Below are 16,915 nucleotides of genomic sequence, written 5' to 3' on the forward strand. Positions count from 1 at the left end.
TATGCAAAGACATCCAAACTATCCTGGGCATCAAAGACAACATGACAGGCTGCCATAATGACCCACGCTATTGCATTTCTGTAAGACTACACTGCCAGGCAGAACAAAGCTTTTTTCTGTGGAGACAAAGACTTCCAGAAATATCTGACCTTGCTAATTAAACTGCAGTTTAACCTTTTAGGATTTAATAATTTAGCAATTACTTTAGCTTCTTCACAGAGGATTTTTTTTCCATTTATAGTCTACTCAGACTTACAGAGGAAGCATGAAAAATACATTTGTATACATTATGAAAAACATATCTGACTTCAGGAAAGGAGTGGGTTAGGTGATATGCAAAATTTTTACAGGAAGTCTGTTCAATATTACCATATGAGGGAGCAGCAATGGAGGATGTTTGGAGACAAGAGGAGGCTTTTTTATATTTAACCTCTTCTAATATGCTCTTGAGGTCTAATAGGGATGTCTCAAGAAGCACACTAACATAACCACTGAAAATTTTTCTTTACATGTTTCTTTTCAAACATTTTTGTCTTTAAGTTGAAATTACTTGCTACTTACCCCAAATTTCCTGAAATATTTTCTGAGCTTTTTTTGGCTTTTTTTCTTTAATAAAACCTCACAGGAGATGAGAGTCAAGCACTAAAAGCACAAGCATGAAGTCAACTTTTGTTGCACTTTACCACATCCTTCCATTCTGGGATAATGATTTTATCTGTTATCATTGCTTTTAGGCTTTATTCACTTCTGTGTTATTAGACTGCATTTCTGGACTACCAGAAAAAGGCAGTAAATTAGGCTATTGTATAGGTAGCATTTCTTCATAGTTCCTGAATCCACAGTGACAATAATGCAAATCTTGTTCCAAAAATTATTTCTTTAACTTCCCAGACAGCAAAATGCATTACCTAGATAAAATATTTACAGGATCAAAGAGCGCAACAGTGATGTAGTGAATGAAAGGAAATGAAGAGCAATTTCTCAAACATTCCTATCTTGCTACTATACATGCAATGGCAATAAGTAAAGAATTGGTTGCTACTGATTTTGCCACTTCTCTCGGAAAATGTTGCCTTCCACTCAAGATAAAAGTCTGTTTTAGCCTGCTTCCCCTTCCTAAGGAAACTAGAGCATTTCAAGTACCAGCCTTCCACCCAGGGACCTTCACATTTTCTACATTTCCCTTGCAAAGCAGATACTACTCATTTTTGCTCAACAGACACTTGTTGGCCTCATTTTTCCTTGTCAGACCCCTTGGCAGAACCATACACATAAAGTGGTACTTTCTGTGCAATTTCAAGAGCAGCTGGTGATGAGAAGTTGGCAGAGATGGATAATGATGACAGCTTTTTCATGGGTCTGAGCAACTCACAATTTTTCAGTATGAAATCTGTGGATTCTGAAATATACCAACCTACACTATAGAAAACTATCAGTTATAAATCATAATCATGCAAACAAGAACAGTAGACGAATACACTGGCATCTGGTTGCTATAAGAAAATGCTCTGATTTTTCAAAGCTTTAAGATGTAACAGCAAGAATCAGATTTATGGAGGTATCATGCATATAAGCTGAAAACTAAACAATTCCTGAAAAAAAAATGTGTATTGTCTTTCATCATGTCAGCAAGACATGTTCACTACTGCTGAAGTATCCAGGCATCTTATTGCTGAGAAAGATAATGGCACCAAGAAGTAATTGCAAATAGATTTTTTTGCAATTTTCACCATAATCTCTAAAGAATACAACAACCCTTCTAAAACAAGCAAAAATTAGAAACATTAAAAAGAAGAGAAGAAGAATATGTTTTTATCCTTGTACTCCGGGTAAATGCAGTGTTTCACATTCTCATTATCTGGTCAGACTGAGCAAGACTTTTTATTGTGACAGATCAGTTTACACTTCAAATATGTGAGAGTACTTTACTTACTGTAAAGCTGTACTGTAGTATTCTGTTTTCAGCAGTCTCAGAAAGAATTGGATGCCTTCTTTTGCTAGTTTTGTAACAATTTGGGGAAGAAATTTCCCTAAAGCTTTTAAAACTAATTGCCACCAGGACTTCTATAATAATCCAAAGGCAAAACCTTTCTAAGACTAAATTCCTTTCTAAGACTAATCTAAATTCCCCTTGTCTTTTTCCTGTGGAAGCAGGCAAAGATAAAGGGAAGGAGAATCCTGCTTGGTTGCTTCAGGTGTGGCTTTTGCTGGGATAGAGTTCATTTACTTCACAGTAACTGGTACAGGGCTGGGTTTTGAATTTTGGGTTTAACCCAGCTAGGGTTAAAAACCAAGACACCTCATTTGCAAAAACAGTCCTTCTAAATGCAGAAGGAAGTTTCCAGAGTAGTTGTTGTGATAAAAGGAATTGTCACAGTTAAAAGCCGGAGGCACTGTGAGAAGACTGTTTTTAAACTCTGAACCAATTTGCTCAGTAGGTTGGTACATACAAAGACTGTAACATAAAAAGTGTATTTTTGTTTAAACTTAATACAAATATAAAACTCCTCTTTAAACTTTGAAAGAAAGTTGGCTTACTAGTTGACTATGAACTTCATAACTATCCTGAATGCAGGGCTTGGAAAAAATGCAACTAGCGATTATTTTCTATTTCACATGGAAATAGAAAAAAAGTATTTTGCTTTAGCACAGTGAAATCCCTGTTATTAGACAGACAGTATAGCATCTGTTACTAGATTGTTTTGGCAGCAGCCTTACCTATTATTAAAACTGTTTAGTGCTCAGTAACAGGATCTAAATTCTACAGACTCCACATTGCTTTTCTGCCTTTTCAGCCACAATTAACATAAAAGGCTTTGTCTGTTTAATCAACAAAATCAAACAAGAACATCCATTATTATTTGTCTTTGTTCAGCCAGTTTTGCAGAAACAGACAAAAAAATCTTCAGAAACAAGAAGTTCTCATTGCAACAGTTTAGATTAAAATGTAACCAGTAAAGGTTACCTATATGACATACATATATATATATAATATATCATCCCTGAAGTTTCATTTTCATGTCACAGATTTCCATTCTGTAAATACAATTTCCTGTAAGCCTTTTAAAAAATTATTACGTAGCTACTACTATAAAAGATCTTTCTAAAAGCATCCTATGAAATGAAGCCTCAGAGGACACATCTACCTGCGTTCCAGAATACTGCAGTAATGATGATGAGCGTGACAAGCATTAGAGATGTTGTAGGACTCGTCAAGAATGAATTCAATGCCAAAATCACAAAGTGCCACAGGTACCATCCATGAAACAACTCTGGAATGGTCTCCTGAAGAGGATAGCACATATGCTGTGAGTGCAGCAGAGAAGCTTACAGTAATTCAAGCATTACTAGAGATTTGTAATACAGGATTACTGATGCCTACAGTAAAAAAAGCCTGTGCTGCAGAATTCACTATTTCCACAGCATGAAGAAGAAATTATTCAGAACTTCTTGAGGTTAAGTCATTTGTTATATATATGCAAGCAGTTAGGCTTAATGGAAAGGAGAATTAAGGGTCTCCTAGTTGAAAGTATGACTAAAAAAATATACATTTTGTGAACAGAAAATCCATCATAATTCTCTGACATTATATTTGATTAACTGCTGGAGAAAATGCATTGTGATGAATAGTATAATTACGCAACTACTAAGCAAGATAGCATGCCAGATTTATCTGGTGAGATGAGATGGCTTTTCCAGTGCTTGAGTTAAGGTTCCTGACAATGCGCCTATACTCACCTATACATAAGTGAGTTTTATCTCTCATTCAATAGGTCTAGATATCATTTTGATACTGCTTAGAAGAAGGATCTTATACTCTATCTAGATCACTCTTGACTGACCAATTGCTACATGAACATACTTCTACACTCTCAGAATTTCTGAGGCCTCCCAGCCAACATGAATTCCACTCCATGTTCAGAATCCTATATCCTAAATTCTGTGCACTATAAATTTATTGAAAGAAGGGTACTACCACTTAGATGAGTCAATAAAACACATAAGACTCTTTGATTTTATGTAATTTTGCTTGATTTTAGTACAGAGAATTCCATTCATTGATTCTGTCACTGAAACTATAATATTGTTACTAACACCTTCCAAAATCATCAGAATGAATAAAATCCTCTAACACTGTCTTCTTAACGTTGGCAAGCAAGGCAAAATTCCAGCTTCCAAATAAGAATTTGTACAAAACTTTTTAACCTATTTATACATTTTTAGCAAACAAAGAAATTTGTGTTCATTAGTTCTAAATTTATCATTCTCTTTCATTAACTAATATTCTATCCTCAATTGCTTATTTAGCTCTCTTGGAATATCCTAATTAGTCCATATTTTTAATATCTCTTTCCTGCAACACACATAGTCTCTTCTTTATGTTCTGGTTTCTGCAAAATGACCTTGCGATCCAAAAATCTTGCACACTTTGTATCCAATTTCAACAATATATCTCTCTTCTCCCAGCCTTTCTTCATTGAAGCAGATCAAGTTCAGTTTAACAAAAGTAATTTCAGTAATTTTATGCAGTTGTGTTCCCATAATAGCAGCTCATGACAATTTTGCTAAATGCTAACTAAAAGTGATTTAAGACGTAACACACTGCCGGGGTGCGTAAGAATTGCCTGGCTAGCTCCACAGCACGCCAGCAGCTTCTTGGGACCGAGCTCTCCCCGGCAGAGGGGGAGATGGCCTCGGCCGTGCCCGAAGATCTGGCAAAGCTTGCGCTCCAGCTAAATGAGGTTGCACGAATCATGGAAAGAAGGCTAGGCAGGTCTCTGCAGCAGGGTGAGTTTTATTGAGGGAGAGGAAGGGTACATACTCAGGTGATGGCTGCAGGGATCTGCCCCCAGGGGGGAGGAAACTGCACAGAGTGATAAAGGCTTCCAGAAGGGAGGAGCGACCCACCTCCTGGCCAGTAACAAAACCGCACTGAGTGATTGATTTAACATACTAACAAATAGGAGGCTTGTTGGGGAGGGACAGCAACTTCTGCTCCAATCACCTTCCACCCACGGTAGAAGATTCTAGGTACAGGGTGTGGGCAGAAAGTGATGGACAGGGAGGTTACCGGGGAAACATGGGAGGGGCTTACAAAGAAGCCATGGCAACTGAGGAGGGGACTAAAGACTGACATACAAAATGGCGGGAGTTCCCTAGGCAACCAGAGGATTGACATGTCACAGAGGGGGAGAAACGGGGGAGGGAACCTGAGGCAGGTGCCATCTTAACACAATTTGACTTAATACAGAATAAACTTTAAACTTAAAATGCAAACTTAAAAAACATGTAACAGCAACTGAAAAGCGGTCGCGTTGTGCACCGCAACAACACACTGCCTATGATTAATTAAAACAATTAATTAAAAGTTATTTAAAACCTTTAACTAAAATTATTTTAGAAGTTTTATCATTTTCAACAATTTGGGAGCCACCTAAATTTCTTAAATGAGACGCCTATTTACTTAGGCTGCAACATATGCTGCTTTAGAAATTGCATTTTAAAAATATTTAAGCAGATTCTGACAGTTGATACAATTTAATAGAATTTTGTGTCCATTACCTTTAAAGAAGATTTAGTTCGAGGTTCTGTTTTCTGCCTGGTGAGCTTATTTTGAATAAGCAATGACTGATCTGTACGAGCATCATAATTCCCATGTTCTGAATCATCTGTGTATGTATCTTTGTCCTTGCCTACATCTGAAGGAAAATCAGAAGAAAACAATGGGCTCATTTTAGATTATAATGGATAGAAACAAACAGCATTATTACAACCACAGTTGAATATTCATTTTATGCGTACACATTTTAATAACGCACTTATTTTCCTGTTAAAGCTTTATACTTGAAATGTTACAATGTTCATCTTAAATTAGAAGTGACTGCTATTTTTAGTAGAAGGTCAATAGAAACGGTTTTTTAATTAGCCTTCAAATAAAAAGGCTAACTACTCCTTTACAGTAGTTCTAAAAAACAAAGTAACATGAATATTCAACTACTTGACTCACAGTTGTTGAGGCTCAGGATGTTTCAGCAAACACGCAGCACAGCCTGCAGACCAGAGTAACATCTCATGTTTTAAATCTAAACAAGCAACTGAAATGTCCAGTTCCCCTACACACACCCAGACATTCCATTTGAAAATTTGCAGAGTCAGATATTGCAGTAAGTGCCTCAGAACACATTTTAGCAGGTGTACCTGATGGTGGTAGGAGGTCTTCATGGGGGAAATGTTTGCTTTCTCACTGGATTTGGTTTTAATTGCTCAGCTGACGTTTTCATGAAAACTTAGTTGAGTACCATAAGAGAGCTGCAGGAAACTGAGGACCTCCCTCAGAGATCATCCATATTGTTCAGCAAAGAATTATGACAATTCTCGTCCTACACACCCAGCAGAAGTAAAATGAAGGGCAATTCCTGTGCAGTGTTGGACTGTAAAGTTTTAATCAATGTTGGAAAATGGCTACTCTTGAAAAAAATATATTAAAGATTAAAAAGATGGAATAATCACTGCCACATAATTTTATCTTGGACAAATCGGAAAAAGAAACACATTCAGACAAAATTTACCCACAAATCCTGAGTCAAGTTCCCATCTCAGCTTTCACATCAACATGTGAAAAGTCAGGTAGACTAGGAACAGCATTTAGCTCAGTAATTCGAAACCCTAAATAGAAGCCAAGAAAAAAGTCGTGGTTGCTGTGGGAACCACAATCTTGGATTTCATGGATTTTAAATTCATAAATGTTCATCTGCAACATTTAAGTATTTTTCATTAAGTTGTTCAGTTAAAATCTCTACACTAAGTACTACAAAAATTAAAAAAACAATCACAATTACCTCATGCACCCTAAACATTTTGCATATTAAAATATTAAAAACCAGAACATTTACTGAGCACTATTTTTTCCTCAATTTAGTTACTACAAAATGATTATACAAAATGTACCCTTGATAATTTCTAACACTGATATTAACCATGCTAAATCTGTGATGGGATTTCTTAATGTACAAAACAGCTCATTTTAATTGTCAATGTGCCTAATTCAGGGGTTTTATTTATTTTAAACAATTATGTAACTTCATATACAACTTACTCTCTGCTCAACAAAAAATGAATGTAGTTAAAAGAAGGCTTCAGGTAGGTACATAAAGTAGGAAACGGTACTTAGCAACTCTGCATATTTGGCTAATGCCTAGGTTTGAGCTCTTAGTTTTAGGAGCTAGTAAAATGAAGAGGCAGGCCTATGAAACCTAAACTAGGTCATTTAAGCTGAAAGAAAGACTATACTTATATTAAAAAGTCTATTTCAATGAGGGAAGCTTTAGACAATTAGACATTATGAGTTCACCTAGTACTAAAAACCAGAAAATGTTGGCAAAACTTTTGTAACTTTTTAGATTTAAGTAATTTGAAGTTATGAATAAGTTTTCCCTCTGTGCTCAACACACTTTACCTGCTAAACATTTTTATGCTTTCAAGGACACATATTTCAAATTGCAGCATCTCCCTTCTATAAAAAAATCTTTCACCTAGAGACATCTGCTATGTTGCCTGAAATGTAGTCAAAATTTGTTTTAGCAAAACAAAAACCCAAAACAACCCTTAAAATTAAAGAAATTTATAAAGAACCATTTTCTAAAATTCAAAGATACTTCCTATTCTTGCTTTCAGCAGTTGATGACTTATTTTATACATAAAAGTACTCTCCCACTATGTAATGCTATTAATACAGTAAAAAGGGGAATATTATTTAGCACTTGAACAAGCCCCTTGAGGCTGTAAGCTGCTGGTCCCTGCTCCACCATGGATCTCCACAGGCTCCAGCGAGGGCACAGCCTGCCTCACCATGGTCTTCATCACAGGCTGCAAGAGAATCTCTGTTCCAGCTGAAGTTGCCCTTGTGTATTTTTTTCTCCCTTCTCAAATCTGTTACTCCAAAGGCACTTCCACAGGCACTGATGAGCTCAGCCTTGCCAAGCAGGTGGTCTGCCTTGGAGCTGCTGCCATAGGCTCCAGCAGACATAGGGGAAGCTTCCAGCAGCTCCTCAGAGAAGCCAGCCCTGCAGCTCCACTGCCCAAAGGACCCAACACAGCTGCTTAGCTACAAGAGTCTCACCGACAAAAGCACAACGCACGTGACCCTTTACAAGACCTCTCTGTGTGAGTTTCCAGAGTACCTACTAACAGCAGAAAGATTTAAGCATCCATCTTTTTATCAAGTCTTACATCTCAAAGACCAGGGGCTGTTCTCACACACAGAGGCTCACCCACCCTAGGGCAGCAGAAGCAGCTCTGGGCTGGGCTCTGGAGCAGCCAATTCCCTACCCAGCAGCCACCCCAGCCCCATCCTTTACCTGCCCAACTCCTGCGCTATCTCCCCCCTCAGAAAGAGACTGTGGGAAAAGACAAGTGCAACCAGATGCCCTTCTCTCCTGAAGCTTGGCCACTTCTTTAGTTTTTCTAAGTACTCAGTTGCTAATGTGTCCTAGCAACTTATGGAAAAAATTCTGTAAGTAAAAAGGAACAAAAGGAAAGAAACTTAACCTCCAACAATCATGAAAACTAATCAACGCTTCCTGACATATAATTTGGCAACACTTAATGCATAACAGTAAGATTTGCCCTATAACGTCACTTACATGATAAAACATTGAAGACAATTTCATTTCTGGTAATCCTTTACACAATAATGCAGAAGCATTTAGTTCAGAAATAGATACCTAAGTCCACATTTTGAATCTTTCTTTTTGGGTCTTAACTGCTTGGCTATCTTTCTTGCTATCATACTTTTCTGAAGGGTCAAAACTGCATTTCAATTTTACGACAGGGGATAAAAAGCAGCTGTTCTGATCTCTCTGTATCCTGAAATCCAGTGATATATTTTATACATACACAGTAGTGTCTGATAGCAAATGTTTTTCAATTGAAATTTGGCACAGTTATGGAAAGAAAATTTAATAAAAAAATTCCTAAATAATTTCTGTTTCATAAACTTTGACACAACAACTCTACTCAATCCTTTGAGCCTTTACACATTTAAGGATAGACTTTGGAAAGCTTTAGTAAGAAAGAGATTATTGGTCAAGTAAATAATCCCCTTTTGTCCTAATTTAAATCCTAGGAAAAGCATGGAGAAGAACATCACTAGACACCTAGATAAATGACATTGTGATGGATTTAAGTCTTATTTTATTTTGCTGTGCACCTGGAACGCTATATTATACAGATAACATAGAAAGGTTTTCACCTACCTGTGTACGTATATTTAGATATGAAAAGCCATCATAACTACCAGAACAACGTTGGAGCTACTACACCAAATACAGCTTCAAGCATCTACTGCTTATTGCTCTTCAGCCCAGCTTTTTATGCCCTTCTGTTGACGCACTGCCCCTGTGTGCCCTCTGCTCCCTGTGTGATTGCCCAGCACCCCTGGGCACTCCATGGCTCCTCACCTTCAACAGCATTCACCTGTCCTGCACAGCTGGAGCCAATCAGGGATCAGCCACAGCCCCATTTCCAATCACCACACACCCTGTGCCTACACATAACAGATGAAGACTTCTCTCAATGTACAATTTCTTATGAACTTTCAGACAGTGGTAACTGTTACACAGAATATTTCTAATTTTTTAAAAAGGGAGCCAGTCATATATTATTCCTCTTTAGATGAGTTGAAATGGTTTATAAAACTGCTAGAGGCAGATTAAATGCCTAAAGCACATCAATATTTCGAACTGCATATTAAGTCCGAAGACTAATCCTTATTATGTCCCCAGAAGCACTGAACAGATTACATAACTTCATCCACACTGCCAGCTCTCCAGGCATGAACCAGCTCCAACATGGGAGCTGGACAGCTCTGGGTATAGGACAAACTGTTCTCACGCAGCTTTTCAGCCACCTCACTACACAACCAGAACAGATGTGACACCCTCATTTATGTAGGCACTGACCACAAACTTAGGATAAAGTTATTCCAGAAGGCATAATGGAAACACTACATTTCTGTTGAAGCAGAAACTGAACCTGGTTTCCTTGAATCATATCTTCTGTGATCTTTCAGTCCCTCTTTTTATATAAACATCGTATGTACTGCACAGGTTATGCATATATATATATGCCCATTTCAATTTATCATAACATCACAAAATTGACTTACAAACACGTCAATAATTGAGCATTGAAAAGTAGTTTTTATCATGCAGTTATTATGATTCTTTGTTGGATTGTTAGTTTTGGTTCAGCTCTTCATTTGTCACTTCACTGTATTGCAGCATAGCATATAAATACATTGGTTTTTATATATAAACTCTGTAGTAATTGGATTCAGCATACATTCAGAATACAAGATATCTGTCACAGCAAAATTGTTAATTATCTAGGAAAGCTTTCATGTCCTGCTAAGAAAGATGAGTTATTATGCACAAATCCTCATAATTAATCTAAGGGGAAAAAAAACAGAATTGAAAAAAGAATAAATTAGTTTGTGATGTTTTACTTGCTACCGAGTGTTACTTTTGTTCTTATTTCAACCCAGTAATTTCCACCTTCTGTGTCTCCCACCAGAGGTGGGAGGGGATTGAGTGAGTCAGAAAGAGGGGCATTCCATCATGCCTGAAACCTCAAAGTTCATGTTATATGTTACAGAAGCTCAACATTTATCATTTGGATTGAATGTACCACTTCCTCAAACTAAAAACACTACTTACCACCTAAAACTGGTAGAGGAAAAATAACACAAATCCATAATGTCCTTGATCCCATTTATCCCATTTATTTATGTGTAATTCACAAAGTTGTAATACATTGACTTTTTACTTCATAAATCCATTAACACCATTAACTAAGCTTGTCCGACAGATTTATGGCCTCAGCTATAGCCAACTGAAATAAAAGTGAAGCTTTCCACTTAGGTCCTTTATTTGATGCCTGTTAATCTCCTTCGCTCAAGATAATTTTGTCTACAAACAACTCAGGAAGAGGAGAAAGCCATTTGGCCTACATTTCTACAACACTACCTAATTAAAAATTCACCACATTCACTTAATTCCGCTTTCTTTCATGTTCTCTGGAGAGCAGTTTGAAAATATTCACTCACTAAGATGATGATACCCATTAAACAGTCTTCTTTTCAAACTCCATGAAACTGCAGGAGTACCTACAAAAGCACTGTTTTAACCTATCTGGCGATCAAAGCTGAAGCTGCAATATTCCTTTTTCAGGTTTATTTTTTACTTCCCCTCCCCATCTACATCCAGACTCAGGATTAAACTGAAAATTTTAGAGTTAGAGACAAATTCTTACCCACATAAACACAATACTTAAGGACCAACAAACTGTATTTTGAAGGCATATGGGCCATTTTGTTACATGCACCTTTTAACTGTCCCTTATTTCTCTTCATGAACCTAACAGATAATGCTGTATAAAAATAAGGCAATTCTTATTACTGACCTCTGGCAGTACTGTTTTAAATACTGTTTTCTTTCTTGCTTGTAACCTGATTTTCTTGTTTTCTTTCTTGCAGACTAACCTAATCAGTTACATTTCTATAACTTCCATAACTGTGAATATCTTAACAGATTTCACTTATCTAATTTGGGATTGACTCAACATGGGCAAATTTATTAATCAAGTTAGTAAAGGGCAACTATTTAAATATTTTTTCTTCCACGAGCATAGCTGTAGCCAGAAGAGAAAAAGCATCCAAACCAAAATTTAACACAATTTTGAACTGAAAGAATCAATCTATCTTCTCCTGAGTTGCTGAGCCCTCCATGTATCTTTTCAGGTTAAAACTAAGTAATGGGACTGAAAACCAGCATCATTTATTACAAGAAAAAATTACTGCTGACATATATAAATACACAACAAGATCAGCATGTGTATGTGCAAGCAATTCACATACATAATAAAATAGAGCAGGATATTAAAAATAGAGCAGGGCTTTAAAAAAAAGAAGGAAATTACAACAGTAAAGTCTCCTAGTATCCATGCTTGCCAACCAATTACAATAGGAAAGGGCAGCAGTTTTAATGGAACCTTATGAAGACTTGATTTTCTTATATAATCTTCATGCCAAATTTCTGGTCTGTGCCATGATTTTGGAATATCTGGTTTTGAACAAGTATCAATTTCACTATTTCCAGTAGGTACCTACTCAGGAAACCTTGAGAAGCCCTCTTATCTATCATATATTTTAGGCATCAAGAAGAGTCAATGTTAAATTATGCGAGAGGTGAGCAGACCTAGCTTTCTGAAAGCAGATATCTTCCATTCAGCATGAAGATATGATTTCTAGATTGATTTTCATCAACTGTGAGCAAAAATATCTTTCATAGTTGTTGTGCAAGGTGCAAAGAAGTATCTTTGTGTCTGTATGGGTAAAATAGATGGCAACTACCTCATCCTGGAACTTGTAAATAACTACCCATGTGTGTATTTACAGATTCAATTTGCAGTTATGAGATTATTCTAAGAATAACTTTTTTCCCACTTACTCTGACTTAATTACAATATCAAAATGGTAGCAAAGCAGTACAAACATGGCTATTTTCTCTATTACTTTTCTTTTTGCTTCCCAAATTGTAATGCTTTTTGTATGTAAACGTCTAAAACAAATACACAGAATATCTAAAAAAAGTCCCACAATAGAACCACAGCCACAAGAATAGTGAATGACATGACTATATAGGAAAAATAAGTGAATAATAACAACTTTAAAGGAATTTCAAATACATTTGTTCAAAATTACTGTTTTATGAAGAATTGTTATGGGAAAAGGATACATTCAATATATGACACTTCTCTGTCTTCAGTCCCTACTTTTAGTCTAAAAGGTGAGACAGTATCGGGAAATTTATGACAGACACATTTCTTTAGTCACACTTAGTCTCCTCTTCCAAAAACATGGAAATTCAGGGTAAGTATGGCCTTTCCACACATAAATACTGCGAGAGTAATCAAAGAATCAGTAATCTGTCATTATTTCAGTTCAGACAACAACTTACCTAAAAATGGATCACCATATTCTGTATTAGACAGCTTAAGCAAGTTGCTTTCCAAAGTCTCCATCACTTTAGCTGAAATAAATGCAGTATCTGTATCAGCATTGACACGTATTTCCTAAGTAAAAAATTCTTTACTGTAAAAAACACTTTTCAAAGCTGTCAGTAACTCAAATAAAAAATTTTGGACTGAAATTTTGAAGAGCACTTTCTATCAATAGAAAAAAGAGCAAGATCACTTTAATGAAGACTTTCTGTCTATTACTAAGAGAAGTTTAACACAATAAAATAACTCACTAGAACAATAATTAGTGCCTAGTGTCTATCCACATTAAGGAAAGACTTATCAAAATCTACTACCAGATGAGTTAATTTATTATACAAAGCTTCACACACATCTGGCAATAGAGGATGGCAAGAGTTTGCAACAGGTGACATACAGTGACTGGGATTCCAACTACACTAGTTTCTCTGATAAGGCATGTATCTGTTAAATTAGAAATCCTAAAATAAAAGTAGTCCCTTACCCCACATGAGCTAAAATTTGGAGAGATTTTCTTGGTTCCTTTTCATTCTTTCCATACCACTCTTCCCTGATTCTACTGTTCGTGAATGAATGCATCTCTTCCTACATGTTAATATATAAAGACTTTTTTTGCCTAACATTTATTCTTTCTTTCTCCTCTAGGACAGACTACAGAAACCTCCATACTTTTCTCCAGCATAAATGAGCAAGATTTTCTTGTCTTATTACCAGTGAGAAGGAAATAATGTCATCATTGAGAAAAATAAAAATTAGTTTAAAACTCACTTCAAACATTGTAAAGATCCACTTAAGAACCTGTTAATATAATATGTGTAGGTGTTTTCTGCAAAAACGTTTCTTCAACAAACCACAGATATCTAAATAAATCAGAGTTTATCAGAGCTGGAGCAAACCCCTGAAAGAGAAAAACCTCCTACCTCGTTCTGACGCTACATCCACTGCAGCTGCTGATGTCCCTGCACTCAAAGGCTGGGGCTGGAGCTGTGGCTGCACACGGTTTGGCTGCAGAAATGATGAATGCTTGCTCAGGCTCTGAGGATGTGTTTGGCTCTGGGCAAGGCATGGCATAGATCTTCTAGAAGGTTTTAATGGGTGCTCTTTCACTGTCTCACTCTTGCTTGTATTCATACCTTAAGTAGCCAAAAGAAAAATAACATAATAAGCTCTAGCATCTTGGGACATGACAAAGAAAGATGGCTAATTATGGATCCACTTAAGCCACTCCTCAACAAAAATGCTGTGCTAAAAGGTTTGAAGTTATTAAAAAAAAACAACGTAATGAACTAAAATACAGATTCTAATAGTATTCCATTCTGTAAATTATTTACATTTTCCTTTCAAAGCTACAAAAATTTCCCCTTCACCATTATGGAAATAAACTAATGTTCCTAATCCTTTGACCTGTTGGTTAACCCTTGTGAAAAAACACTGTGGAACTGTGGTGGTGTTTGAGGGTCCCCAGGATGAGGGAAGAGATGAGAATCTTGACTCCATGTTTCAGAAGCCTGATTTATTATTTTATTATATTAAAAGAAAATTATATACTAAAACTATACTAAAGAAAGAGAAAGCATACATCAGAAGGCTAGAAAAGAATTAATAATAAAATCTTGTGACTGCTCACAGCCTCGACACAGCTGGCTGTCATTGGTCATCAAGTAAAAACAATTCACATGCTGGATAAACAATTCGCCAAATCACATTCCAAAGTAGCAAAACATGGAGAAGCTGAAGCTTCCCAGCTTCTCAGGAGAAAAGATCCTAGTGGAAGGGATTTTTCAGAAAATATGTCTATGACATAGAACAAACAAATGCAGCAAAAAAGACCCCAAACATTCCAGGGTCAGTTGGAACAAAGCAGCTGTACCAATGATTTGTCTCTTAAGAGTTGTTTCTGTGGTAAATAGGTATGATTCATGCTTATAAAATTGAAACAGTTATTAAGACGGATAGAGTAATCAATACTTGGAAATAATAAAACAGTTTAAAAAAGTTGAAGTACCAAAAAGGAAAGGGAGAGGAGGGGCTCTATTGCCCTCCTTCCCTACAGATGTTCAAAGCAGGAAAAAGCAAGAGATGATAGTTACCAAAATTAACAAAAAGAAGGGAAAATCTGACTGGGTCCCAGGAAAATGCTGATTATAAGAGATTTATTGCTTTGATTCTAAAATGTAATAGAACGTTAGTTTTGGCTTACATTATACTGGCTTGGTGCGCATGCGTAACCCAAAGGTGAATTAAAGGACAAAAGAGGAAGAGGAGAGGCCTTTATCACGATGACCCCCAAAGACTGGCACGACCACCAAAACGAGGGATGGAGCATGCGCGGTGAAGGTGGTGATGAGGGCGGAGGAAGCAGTGTGATGAACCAAAAACGGGAGGAGATGATATTGACACCTGGCTTATAAGGGGTGAATCTTCCCTTGGCAAGCTCGTACGTGAGGTGGCCGGGGTCCAGAACCCTGCACTCCATACCCCGCGGTTATCTTTTGCTTATGCACTATTATCTGAACCAAATTATCCCTTATTTTAATCAAATTATATTGTCAATATATATTTTCTAAACTATTCAATTAAAATTTCTGCTATTTCAAATATTGTTTGGTTTTTTAATGAAGGGATAATTGGGCAAACATAACATTTCTGAGAGACCCAGAAATTAAGTAGCTTTCCTAAGTTTACAAGGAAGAAAAACTCATTATTACATACCTCCTGATTCAATACAGAGCAATGACACACACAATCCTTGCAGAAGTTAATTCAACACTGAGGAAAACCAAAGTCCAGTAGTGTAGCTAGTCTCTTTCACTGTACTGTTTCTCTGCTCGACAGAACAATTTACTTTATAGACAGGTAAACTTCTGTTTCCTCAGAAGATACCATAGGTCTTTAAATAAGTATGTGCAGAAAGAACTCTGCTTCTTAATAAACAGGCTGCTGTGTGCCAGCAGAGAACGCAGCAGGCACTGGGCCTTGACAGTGCCTTGTTCAGAGCAGAGCAATGCCACACATTGTCTGTTGTGCTACCTGGAAGGTTTCCAGGGAGTCTCCTTTATAGTTCTTCCTAAATGGATATTTATTAGACAAAAATCTGCAGTGGTTAGACACAGCAATGGGTAATATAGAATAATATATAAAGACATATACTTTGTAATTGTTCTGGATAGTTTCAGTGATCGATTTCTTAAGCAGGGATAGGCTGCCAGTAACTATGGACCCCACTGCATAATTATTAGAGCTGCCAAAGAGAAATGGTTCTTTCATCTGCACTGGAGTCAGTATATGCGGCAAGTTAAATCACTGTTACCAAAGAAATTTATGATAATGCAAATAACGCATACTGACATTCAATTTTAACCCAAATTTAAGCGATACATATAAAAAAACAGAATGTAATTATTTTATGACATAATGCCTCAATTCAAAAGAAAATTACTCCCTTTTTCTCCCTCTTATTCTATATTCCCCTGTGCCATTTCAAACATTCCTTAGTATCATGCTGCTTCTGCTTGAAGAATCACAGCAAAGTAGTCTCACAGCAGATTTGCTCTTATGTTATTGGTATGAACCACCTTAAATTTGGAAAAGTTAATTCATACTCTACTACTGTGCTGAGTATGTGCCAGAGTCCAGTTCTGTGATATGCTAGTTTTGATGGCACTTGCTGCTGCATGCAAATGCTTACCCAGCACGAATAGCATGTGGCTGACATCATGAATTGGATCACTAAATTGAGTTACTGAAGTTATTTTCATTTCTTCCTCTCTTTTCCATAGAGTAGTTTTCTAGACTATATATTTCCAGCTAGAACTTTGTTACACAGTCCTTGCTTGTCAGGGATCTTTTCATCTCCAAT

At 36.7% G+C, this 16,915-nt stretch overlaps 1 protein-coding gene across 7 annotated transcripts in view; it reads right to left on the reverse strand.

Annotated features, from left to right (window-relative positions):
* Positions 1-16,915, reverse strand: part of ANO3 (anoctamin 3) — a 116,778-nt gene that overhangs the window by 61,758 nt on the left and 38,105 nt on the right. For all 7 annotated transcript variants that reach the window (XM_030948779.1, XM_030948775.1, XM_030948781.1 and 4 more), the window contains 3 exons: positions 13,977-14,189; positions 13,017-13,088; positions 5,563-5,699 (listed from right to left, as the gene is read on the reverse strand). In XM_030948779.1, the coding sequence (XP_030804639.1) occupies positions 5,563-5,699; positions 13,017-13,088; positions 13,977-14,189 (422 nt within the window). The remainder of the gene's footprint in view (positions 1-5,562; positions 5,700-13,016; positions 13,089-13,976; positions 14,190-16,915) is intronic.

The sequence above is a fragment of the Camarhynchus parvulus genome, chromosome 5 (genome assembly GCF_901933205.1).
Source record: "Camarhynchus parvulus chromosome 5, STF_HiC, whole genome shotgun sequence".
Taxonomy (NCBI): Eukaryota; Metazoa; Chordata; class Aves; order Passeriformes; family Thraupidae; genus Camarhynchus; species Camarhynchus parvulus.